The sequence below is a fragment of the Myotis myotis genome, unplaced genomic scaffold (assembly GCF_014108235.1).
Source record: "Myotis myotis isolate mMyoMyo1 unplaced genomic scaffold, mMyoMyo1.p scaffold_m19_p_1, whole genome shotgun sequence".
NCBI lineage: Eukaryota > Metazoa > Chordata > Mammalia > Chiroptera > Vespertilionidae > Myotis > Myotis myotis.
Genome location: NW_023416313.1, coordinates 84,705,085 through 84,717,241, shown reverse-complemented (window position 1 = coordinate 84,717,241; position 12,157 = coordinate 84,705,085). Strand labels below are relative to the sequence as shown.

The following is a 12,157-nucleotide window of genomic DNA, read 5'->3' as shown; positions in this document are numbered from 1 at the left end:
TTGTATTTGTTCCCGTTTTGTTTTTTTACTTCAAAATAAGATATGTGCAGTGTGCATAGGGATTTGTTCATAGTTTTTTTTAAAACTATAGTCCGGCCCTCCAACGGTCTGAGGGACAGTGAACTGGCCCCGTGTTTAAACAGTTTGAGGACCCCTGGGATAGATCGTAATCTGGACGGGCTGGTGGGAGAAGCCAGTGAGGAAGCTGTTACAGTGGTTTAGGTGAGATGGTGGGGATCTGAGCTAGGGCAGTTGAAGTGGAGCTAGAAAGGAGAGGTTGGATTTGAGGGCTCTGTGAAATAGAATCAGTAGGCCTCAGTGACAGTTCAGTTGTAACTACTGGTCTACCAGTTCATCGAGGTAAGGAATAAAGGAGAGGCTCAGGTCTATGGAGGAACAAGAAAAACTCAGTTGAGATACCTGTGGCCTATCAGGGTGAGTCTCCAGCAAGAAGCTTGTTGCTCGTGATGCCAAAATATGTCTTTGTTTGATTCTGAACCTTTGAAAGTCTGCTTGGTTAGATGCAGAATACTACAAATCTGGGATTGTATTGAGTAAAGCAACATGAAGCAAAGAAAATATTCCCGGCCCTAGCCGGTTTGGCTCAGTGGATAGAGTGTTGGCCTGCGGACTGAAGGGTCCTGGGTTCGATTCTGGTGAGGGGCATATGCCCAGGTTGCCAGCTCAATCCCCAGTGTGTGTGTGGGGGGGGGGGGGGGGGGGGGGCGGGGGGCTGCAGGAGGCAGCTGGTCAGTGATTCTCTCTCATCATTGATGTTTCTATCTCTCTATTCCTTTCCCTTCCTCTCTGAAATCAATAAAAAATTTTTTTTTAAAGTGGGGAGGGAGAAAATATTCCCCAAAGAAGTTTGAAAATACATTTTTAGGATCCTAAAATTGTTACAACTTTACGATTCAGTCATTCTGCAGTCTATCCTAAGGGAAAAAATGCAAACAAGGATTTATGTGCAAAGATGTTTGGAATCAGTTTAGTGGTAATGGTAAAAAGTTGAATACAGTACATAGAAAATAAACTGGAAGGTATACATCACTGTTAACTGTAATCATTTTAGATGATGGCATTTTTACTTTTGGCGATTTTTACTTTTTATTTTGAGAGTATGTGATATATGGATTTTCTAAAATGATCATGCATTCATTTCTGACTAGGAAAAATATGTAAAAGTAGTATATAAAATGGAAATGTCCAACAATAGGTAAGTAGATTCTGGTACACCCATAGGATAAATGGTTATAGAGCTGTTTAAATAAAATAACTTAAAATAATGAGACATTTTTAATCAGGCAGGTAAATCTTATAAAACATTAATGATCAGCTCTCAAATAACCCATTATGATCTTTTATGATATATATATATATATATATATATATATATATATATGTAAATGCATGCTGGCATAAAAGAATTCAGGTTGGTGGGATTGTATATGCTTATTTTCTTTATTCTTAAAAAAGTTTCCTGGTTTCTATAGGGCTTTTTGCTTCTTATTTTCTACTTTTAATGAAGTAGTCTGTTTTATTCTTTCTTCTTTTCTACCACTTTAGAAACTACAGACTAAGTGGTTTCCTTTCCTTAAGTGTTTAACATAAACACATATTTAATTAGTAGAGGCCCTGTGCACAAAATTCGTGCACTTGGGGGGGTCCCTCAGCCCAGCCTGTGCCCTCTTGCAGTCCAGGGGCCCTTGGAGGATGTCCGGCTGACGGCTTATGACCGCTCCTCCCTTGGGGGAGCAGTCCTAAGGCGTCAGTCAGACATCCTTATCGCTGCCGTGGAGTGGGAGAGGCTCCTGCCACTGCTGCTGCACTCGCCAGCTGTGAGCTCAGCTTCTGTCTGAGCAGCTCTCCCCCTGTGGGAGTGCACTGACTACCAGGGGGCAGCTCCTGCGTTGAGCATCTGCCCCCTGGTGGTCAGTGCGCATCATAGCGAACAATAGTTCCGCCGTTGGGCTGAAACTGGCTCTTTGACATCCCCCGAGGGGTCCCAGATTGCAAGCGGGTGCAGGCCAGGCCAAGGGACCCCACCCATGCATGATTGGGGCAGGGAGGGATGCTGGAGGGCTCCAGGGTGTGGCTGGCCAGCCTCACTCAGTCCCAATTGGCCAGACCCCAGCAGCAAGCAAACCTACCAGTGAGAGCATCTGCCTCCTGGTAATCAGTGCATATTATAGCAAGTGGTTGAGCAGCCTTAGCATATCATTAGCATATTACGCTTTGATTAGTTGAATGGCCAACTGGACGACCAGACACTTAGCATATTAGACTTTTATTATATAGGATAGCTTTTTAGACAAAGTCTCAAAGTTTTCATTATCTTTTCCCGCCCCTGAACATGACAGGGATTTTCACATGTTGTAGGAGTCCACTGAATATAATATACCAAATATTGTTTAGTATTTTTGTACTCATTTTAACACACAAACTGGCCTAAAGTTTTTCAACAGTAAATAGTTTATTTACCAACATACTTTACAGCTTTGGTGTTTGTGTTAGTTTCCTGAGGCTTCCATTAACAAAGTACCGCAGACTGGGAGGGTTAAACAGATTTTTTTACTCACAGCTTCTGGAAACTGAGATGTCAGCAGTGTTGGTTTCTTCTACGGCCTCTCTCCTTGGCTTGTAGATGGTCATTGTTAGGGTTTGGCCGTTGATGCGGGCTGTGAAAGAATTCACAACTAAAAAGAGATGCAGAGGGGGCGTTTATTTTCCTTTCCAAGAGAGCTGGTCAATACAGGGCAGGCAATAAAGAGTAGCCTGCTCTTTTAAGCAGAGGCTGTTGCTAAGTGACAGTGAAGGCAGGGGAATTCTGTTGAGGTTCAGTAGAAATCTGGGGTTGTCTTGAAAAGTTATAGTTTGTTGCTTTCCAAGAGACAGTCCAGCAGTACTTAGGAGCTATCTTAACAGTATTTTTCCCAAGCCTGTAAAACATGCTTAGAGCAAAAGTTCTGAAGAATTCAAAAAAGACTTATTTGAAGGGGAAGGGGGAAGGGAACTTTCTACTAACTAGATACTCCTTGGTGCAAATTATCCCTGAGATGTGAAAACAGCCGGGAGGAGGTGGATGCAAGAATGTGGCCTTGCTTCTGAGAATGACAGTCTGCAGCTTCTTTTATGCGTTTGGAATGAAGAAGGGGAGGTAAGGAAGATTACATAAGTGGGAGGAAGGAAGGCTGGAAATTCCCTATGATTGGATTACAGGATAGTTAACAGGATTGTGCTCTCTTGAGGGGGGGGGGGGGGTCTGAAAAAGAGGCATTTCAATGGACAGGGCTAGTTTAAGGCAAAGATAAACCATTTACTAAAGAGGGTATATGCCTGAGGCATGACTACTCACTATGACCTGCCCAGGTAGAAATTTATGATCAGATCACCCTTTAAGGTTACTTTTGGTTAAATTTCTTATAGACCTCTTTTTCTATCCACAACCTTATGATATGAAGGGACCAAGCAGATGTTACATCCAATTAAAAGGAAAAATAAAACAGCACAGAGTTATATGGAAAGAAGAATGTTAAGATGAATTGCAAATGGATATAAAACTGGTATTTCCACAGTGGGGAGAAAGTCAGATCACTACCAGGTTGGACAGAATTTACATACCTATCAGTTTCCTACAGTTAACAAATAGTTGCTAGTTGCAAAATGCCTCCAAACCAATGAACAGGGATAAACTGTGATCACTTGGAAACATGTGCTGTGGACAATGCATAAGTTTGCACTGAAACATTTTCTTTTTTCCTGCAGGACTCAGAACCCCTTGGCTGTCCACTTGAGCCTGCTTATCACATTGTGTTTCTCTTTTGTTTTTGGGAACATGGAAATACATTGTGTTTGAGCATGGAGCACAGGGGTCCCTTAATCTTGAATGAAAATTGCATCTTTGTTTTCTTAATAATAAAAAAAGGTATTTAATCTAAATGGTGACATCACTCTAGAAGCAACCTGATCTTGTTACTTGGCCCTAATGTGTAATCATTATACAGCTCCTTTCCACTAATGGCTGCTGTCCTTTTACTTTGAAACTCAAACAGATCTCTCCCATATTAATATTTTCCCTCTTGTAGTCTTCTAATTATAGCCCAGGCTCCACCCTCCACCCCCACTCCCAACATGTTCCCTTCTTTATCTCACAGCCCATTTCTTCTGAACCCTCTGGCTGTCAAAGATCACAGTAGCTGGTACATCTTTTTAATAGTTATTTTATTGATTTGAGAGCGAGAGAGAGCGAGAGATGGATTTGTTGTTCTACTTATTTACGCATTCATTGGTTGACTCTTGTATGTGCCCTGACCAGAGATCAAACCCACAACTTTGGCATACCAGGAAGATCCTCTAACCAACTGAGCTACCTGGTCAGGATGTACTTGGTATATCTTGAAGCTGGAATCCCATCTTAGTTCTGACTGCAAAGCCTGTACTTTTTCTGATGTCATAGCCAGCCGGAAAGAGGAAAAGGCATTTGAGTTGGACCTTGAGAGGGAATGACAGTTAGGTAGAAGTAGATAAAGAAAGCACTTTAATGACACAAAGCACATTTGCCTGGGGCCCAAGTTCCTCCTGCATGGAATAAATAGTAAGTGATAAAGCTGGGAGGTGAGTTAGCCGTTAGGCATGTGTTAAGCCTTGCACTTGCTTAATGCTTTGTTTTAATCTTTACATCAGCTCTGCAAGAAAGCTGTTGCTATCCTCACCTCACCCTTGAGAAAACTGAAGCACAGAGTGGTCCCTCTTACAACTTACCTGGAACCACTCAGCTGTTAAGTGGCTGAATTAAATTTAGAATCCCCTTCTTTTCAACCCTGGGGTCTTTATTCTTTCTACTTCATATAAGGCTAAGGGGTTTTAAGCAGGGGTATGAAGTGGTTAGAATTGTATTTAGGAAAGATAGTGATGAAAGGGAAGCCGCAGTCAGCTTTTTGACCTGATACTATCATTTGAAGGACTGAACCCTTAACCCAGCACTAAAATGTGGAATTAAATGCAGAAACTTAAGTGCCTTGAAAGCCATTGAGCGTCAGCTACTCGTAATGTGGTCTACACATCTGCAACTTCAGTATAATCCTGGGGTTTATTAAAAATGCAAATTCTATATACACTCTTACCTTAGACTTATTAGAACAAAAATCCCTGGGCGTGGAGTCCAGGGATCTGAGTTTTAAGCCAGCCCTCCAGGTGATTGTTAGTCACACAAATGCTTGATAAAGCCCTGATAATTTTCCCTGGCCTCTCTGCCTTTCCGCATTTCCTGGTGTTACCAGCAAGACAACAAGAGCTCAGTTCTTGTCTTCTTGAAGGAAAGAGTTCAGTCAAGAGACAAAGTGCAGCAAAACAAGCAAGAATTTATTGGCCACAGCAAAAACACATTTAGAACAGTGAACTAAGGAAGGGCATGGAAGAAGCAACAGGGGAGCCGAGGTGGGGCTGCTTTGGCTCACTGGGAAGTCAGAGAAAAGAGGACCTTGGAGATCGGTTCAGGGGTTTAGCCCAGAACAAAATGCCTCTGCCCATTGCTCCTCTGGTTGCAAGTCTTGAGGGGCCTGTTAGAGTTTACACCTGTGTGGAGAGGTGAGGGGAAAGGGTTGGCACAGGCATGCTCACCTGGGGGAGTGGGAGGGATGCGTCCTTTGTGTTGAGGGTGTTTATCTCTCTCTTGCAGGTGGAAATCTTAGGGGAGGTCTCTGGGGAGGGTCTCACTATAACATCAGCTTTCCAGGTGTGCTCTTTCAGGATTATGTTCTCTTCTGATTGGCCGGCACCAGGGCTGGAGTCATTAGTAAATGCAGCTGGTCCTGAGGCAGCCACGGAGTCACTTGTCTGGTTTTGCTGCTTTTCTGGGCCTGGAGCTGAAATACAACTGAGGCCTAGATGTTATGTGAACACTTTTTTAACTACTTATTCATCGTTTTAAACATGTAAAGGAAACCACTCAGTTTGTGATTTCTAAACTAGTAGAAAAGCAGAAAGAATAGGATGAACTTTTTCATAGAAAGTAAAAATAAGAAGCTAAAAGCCCTATCTACATATATAAAAGACTAAGCGACCATCCTACCATTCGACCGTTCGACCATCTGACCGGTAGCTATGACAGGCACTGACTACCAGGGGGCAGATACTCAATGCAGGAGCTGCCAAGCTGCGGTGACTTGGCAGTGGCAGTTCTCAGGTGACGCACCCAGAACCAGAGAGGAGGGAGCCCAATTATGGGATGCACCACCTGAGGACCGCCCTCTCGAAATCTGGGACCCCTAGGGGGATGTCAGAGAGCTGGTTTTAGCACGATCCCCGCAGGCCTGGCAGAGGGACCCCACCTGCCAGAGGGACCTTGCTCTCTCCGCAGATGACCTTTGAGCCACAGTGCCACCCCTGGTGCGGCCAGTCAGGGAAGGACCGTGGGAGGTTGGCTTCAGGGCATGTCCAGCCTGTCTCGCCCAGTCCTGCCCTGCTGGCCACCTTCTAATTAATTTCCTTTCAATGTGCACGAATCCGTACACTGAGGCACTAGTAGAAACCAGAAGACCGTCAGCAGAGCTTTCTGTGATGAAGAAAATGCTCTCTTCCTGTGCTGTCCAGCAGCAGCCACCCTGCACAAAGAGCTATGGAGCACTGGAAATGGGGCCCAGGTGACTGAGAAACTGAATTTTTAGGGTTACTTAATTTTAATTAATTTAAATGGCCACATGTGACTAGTGACTACCAAATCGGACAACACAGACCTACCAAGAGCAGTACTTAGCAAAGTGTGCTGTGCAGGAGAATCACCTGGGGATCTTGTTAAACTGCAGATTCTAATCCAGTCAGTCTGGGCGGGGTCTGTGATTTCGCATTGCTAGTCAGCTCCTAGAGCGTGCTGATACTTCTGGCTCGGGGTCCCGACTTGGAGATGCAAATACCTAGAACATACTTGCATCCGTTTATTTTAGATGATCTACTAAAAGGAAGAACCAAATTTAAAAATTGCCTCAAAACTCTAGAGTCCTCTCACCCCGAGGGGAGAACCTGGTCCTGGTGTCAGTGCTGCAGCTCACCCGCGTAGCAGGCAGCCAGCCCTGCGGCCGGAAAGGGTGAGGGAGGTCCCCCAGGGCGGACCCAGGCCTGTGCAGGAAGCTGGGCTTTTCATTATGCTCGCCTCATAAGGTTAAAAGGAATCTTACGGCAAAGGTACTTCCTCCAACTTTCCCACTTTTTCTAAAAGAAAAAATAATCTTTCTTACAGGTTTTGTGTGTGAAGCTGTGTGGAAGTCTGAAATGCTATCAAGCACATCTTTACAGCACAGTGGCGCCACCTGATGGTAAGCTTTCAGAGCACTTCTTTGATTCCTATGCTTATTTAGTGCCATTCTTTCAAATCAAATGAGGGTGTGAGTTTTGAGCAAAACGGACTTTTCTTGCATTCCCCCACCCCATGCCACCCTGCATCTGGCTCTGTTCAGTTCCTCCCTTTTCTGTTCCCCTGATATCGCTGATGTCTTTTGGCAAACTTCCACCCCAGCAATCAGAACAGTTACAGATGAATGAGAAACGTTTCTGCCCTCAAAAACTTAACTATTTACCTAGGAAGACCCTAAGATAATCATAATAAAGTGTGATATATGCTATGATAAAACATCATAGAATGGTAGGGAAATTTGTAAACCATAGTATGGTGAAGGCACTATAGGAGCCATGCAAATGATTGCAGGAATTCAGGAGCTTATGAATACATGGTTAAGCATTCCTTTTAGAGGTTTTGTATTTTAAAGTTATCTTTATAAAAAGTAAATTTTATGTCGAAACCGGTTTGGCTCAGTGGATAGAGCGTCGGCCTGCGGACTGAAAGGTCCCAGGTTCGATTCCGGTCAAGGGCATGTACCTGGGTTGCGGGCACATCCCCAATAGGAGATGTGCAGGAGGCAGCTGATCGATGTATCTCTCTCATCGATGTTTCTAACTCTATCTCTCTCCCTTCCTCTCTGTAAAAAATCAATAAAATATATATTTTTTAAAAAAGTAAATTTTATCTATTTTTATATTGTCTTTTTTTTCTTAACAGAAGTAACAGTTAGTTATAGACATGGACTTCCCTTGATAACACTCACTCTACCATCCAGAAATGAACGCTGTCAATTTGTAGTCAAACCAATGTTATCAACAGTTGGTTCGTTTCTTCAGGACCTACAAAATGAAGATAAAGGTGTCAAAAATGCAGCCATCTTCACAGCAGGTATATATATATCTATATTTTTTCAACTTTGTCTTTTTCTCTTTTTCCTTCTTTACTTTTTAAGGAAGAAATTGATTCTTTAATTATTTTTTCCATCACCATTTATCCCCACTATACACTTTCGACCTCCAGCCACCGCAATCACCACACTGTTGTCCGTGTCCATGAGTTCTTCCTCTTTTTTTTTGCTCATTTTTTTGCTCAGTCCTTTCATCTCCCACACAACACTTCACTAAAGCTGTCTGCCTGCTCTCTATCGATGAGCCTGTCTCTGTTTTGTTTGATAGTTCAGTTTATTAAATTCCACATATGAGTGAAATCATAGGTACTTGTCTTTCTCTGACTGGCTTATTTAATTTAGCATAATGATCTCCAGGTCCATCCATGCAGTTGCAAAGGGTAAAATTTCTTTCTTCTTACAGCTGAGTACTATTTCATTGTATAAATGTATCACACTTTTTTATCCACTCATCTACTGATCCACTAGGGCTGCTTCCAAATCTTGCTATTGTAAATAACTCTGCATATATTCTTTCAAATTAGTGTTTTGGGTTTCTTCAGATAAATTCCCTGAAGTAGAATTGCTGGGTCATAAGGCAGTTCCACTTTTAATTTTTTGAGATGATTCTTTATATCATAAACTAGAGGCCCAGTACATGAAATTCGTGCACGAGGGGGTGGGGGGTGGGAGGAGGAGTCCCTCAACCCGGCCTGCCCTCTCTCACAGTCCAGGAGCCCTCAGGTATGTCCTCCTCTGCGGGAGGCGACCGGGCTGATTGGGGGAGGCGCTGCTCCCATCACCCTGCTGCTGCTGCCACTGCCAGCTGCTGGCCCTCGGCGCTCACTTCTTAGTGCTGGCCCTGCCCCCCGCCCACTGGTGGGTGGGGGGCAATCTGGGGCCAGGCCGGCTGGGGGAGGGGCTGTGGGAGATTGAGGCACAGCAGGTTGCACCCCATCCAGCTTCTGTGGACTGGGCCTGCACTGCTGCCTCTGTGGCTACCTCTGCGAAAGGGGCAGCACTGGGACCAGGCTGCACTATGGAAGGGGGCGTGGTGCCGCCTTCTCGCTGCCTCTGCCAAGGGGCCATGGTGCTGGACTGGCGGTGCTGGCTCGGCCCGTCCCTCCCGTGTGAGCGCCAAATCTGCCTGCCCTTCCCGCGTGGTGCCGGCTTTAGGCCCTCACAGCCGCTGTGGCTTTGTCCGGGTGGATGTCCAGAAGACATCCACCCTAATTAGCATATTACCGTTTTATTAGTATAGATGGTTGGTCTTCACTGACACCTTTTAGAATCAGTAATATTAATTAGTGCACGTTTTGATTACTTATTTCATAAACTTACCCTGAGTAAATTTTATTTCATTTTATTTTGTTTTTGAATTTTTATGGGTTTATTTGAGCCAAAACTCAGCCCTGAGAAAATTTTAGTGGCACGGTCATCAGTGTGTAATTTTCAGCAAAATTTGAATAACATTTTATATTTCTTTGCCATCAATAAGAAATTTACTTGTTTTAAAAAAAATCCAAATGCTGGCATTGTCCTGAATATTTTAAAATGTAGTTTCAATGATTAAAATATCCAGTGAACAATTAAAATACACAAATGGTTTATTTGTCTTTGTTATACAGCAGTTTCAATCTAGTATGCTTTTTGACAGAATTGGTTCTCAGGAAGAATATACTTTTTTTTTAAATTTGGTTTTATTGCTTAAAGTATTACAGAGAGTATTACATATGTCTCCTTTTTATTTTCCCCCTTGACCTTCCCCCAGCCTCCCCTACCCCCCAGTGTCTTGTGTCCATTGGTTATGCTTATATGAAGAATATACTTTTTTAAAAAATGGAACACTTACCGAATTTGTTTGTCATCCTTGTGCAGAGGTCATGCTGATCTTCTTTGGGTCATTCCCATTTTAGTCTGTGTGCTGCCAAAGCGAGCCCTACATATTTTTAAAAACCAGCATAGGTGGTTAATCATTTAGAAATTTTAAATTTAAAATATGACTTTTAGCCTTGTTGGTGTGGTTCAGTGGTTGAGTGTCGACTTATGAACCAGGAGGTCACGGTTCCATTCCCAGTCAGGGCACATGCCTGGGTTGCGGGCTTGTGCAAACATCATCATTGATGTTTCTACCCTTCTTCCTCTTTCTGAAATCAATAAAATCATATTTAAAATGTAGCTTTTATGTCCTTGTGCTCTGATATGGCCTTAGACTTACTGCCCCTAAAATAGAATAAAGGATTGTTTATTATTTATAAATGAATAAATTGGCATTGTTATTTTATGCTAGTACTGGAGGCCTGGTGCACGAAATTCATGCACTCAGGGTGGGGGTGCCCCTCAGCCCGGCCTTCACCCTCTTGCAGTCGTGGAGACAGGAGAGGCTTCTGCCACTGTTGCTGCATTCCCCAGACATGAGCCCAGCCTCTGGCTGAGCAGTGCTCCCCCTGTGGGTGCACACTGACCATTAGGGGGTAGCTTCTGCATTGAGCATCTGCCCCCTGGTGGTCAGTGCACATCATAGCGACCAGTTGTTCCGCTGTTCAGTCGATTTGCATATTAGCCTTTTATTATATAGGATTCCATACTTAGAATAAGCTTATTTAAAAGTTGAATACTGGTACAGTTTTGAAAAGGAAATAAACATTCTTCTCCCCTATCAAAGTTCAGAACTAATAAAGGATAGATAGAGAAGTTGGAAAAATCAAGATTAATTACTCAACAAATATTTATTGAGCACTAACTTATACCAGGCACTATTCTAGATGTGAGAGGTAGCACAAAGAAAAACTCCTGCTCTTGTGGAGTTTACATTTTAAAGGGAGAAAGAAACAAGGTGAATAAATAAAATATTAGGTAAGTGAAATGGAGAAAAATAAAGCAGAGTGGGGTGGGGAGTGTGTGTGTGTGTGTGTGTGTGTGTGTGTGTGTGTGTGTGTGTGTTGGGGTGGAAGGCTTGCTAAGGTCACATTTGAAGAGGACCTGGAAGAGATGAGAGAGCTCTGTAGGTGGGAGAAGAGTCTCCAGGCAGAGGCCCTGAGTGGGAGCCAACCCCTCTGCTGCGAAGGAGGGAGCTGGATGGAAGTAGGTGGGGAGGGGCAGAGTGTGGAAAACCTTGTTGAATGTTATTGTGAGGACTTTGGATTGAAGTGGAAGAGGAGCTTTTTTCCTGGTAAAACCAGAATCAGAGAGTAGGGTTTTAGCCCAATGGCCACAATGTCCTAACACTCCATCCCTGAACTTGACAGACATTCCCCCCAGTCACAGGAGCAGTGAACACCCATGGACCTCCCCCACAGGGCTTGCCTTCCTAAGCTTCTGAGAGCAGGTAGATGCAGACCTTGAGCACAGTGCCTGCCTGGTGGGTAGTATGTATTCAGTAAGTGCTTGTTAAATGAATGAAATAAAGAGGTTAAAGCAAGGATGGTTGTGCACCCTGCTTATTAATAAAAAATAGGTTGAGGCAGCTTTGAAACATACTAGTAAAGCATAAAGAAAAAGACTAGAAATCTTAAGAGAAAGGGGACTTTTGGGTTGAATGAAAACACTTATTGGGGTTTAAATCAATACTTGCTCAGGAATAGGGGAAAAATTTCAACACTTTATCATTATTAGCTCTTTCAAAGTATTCCATGTCAGCCTTTTGCTGTTCCTACATTAGTATAAAGGATAATGTAGTACTTCAACTGAGAAATCATATGCAGTTTGTTTTCTTATAGTAATGCTTTAAGGAGTTGAAGTCATTTTGCCTGTCAGTTTGGCTCAGTGGATAGAGCATTGGCCTGCGGACTGAAGGGTCCCAGGTTCAATTCTGGTAAAGGACATGTATCTCGGTTGCCCAGGCCCTGGTCAGGGTGAGTGCCAGAGGCAGCCAATCGATGTGTTTCTCTCACATCAATATTTCTCTCTTTCTCTCTCTCTTCCGCTCTCTCTAAAAA

General features: G+C 43.5%; 1 protein-coding gene and 1 non-coding gene across 3 annotated transcripts in view; one reads left to right on the top strand and one right to left on the bottom strand.

The window, feature by feature from the left end:
• The window catches only part of MCUB (mitochondrial calcium uniporter dominant negative subunit beta), a 78,300-nt gene that overhangs the window by 49,192 nt on the left and 16,951 nt on the right, over positions 1-12,157 (top strand). For both annotated transcript variants that reach the window (XM_036343400.1, XM_036343391.1), the window contains exons 2-3: positions 7,235-7,310; positions 8,051-8,221. In XM_036343400.1, the coding sequence (XP_036199293.1) occupies positions 7,235-7,310; positions 8,051-8,221 (247 nt within the window). The remainder of the gene's footprint in view (positions 1-7,234; positions 7,311-8,050; positions 8,222-12,157) is intronic.
• On the bottom strand, positions 10,053-10,159 carry LOC118661388. Its single transcript, XR_004969319.1, has one exon. It is a non-coding gene; the product is annotated as a U6 spliceosomal RNA (small nuclear RNA).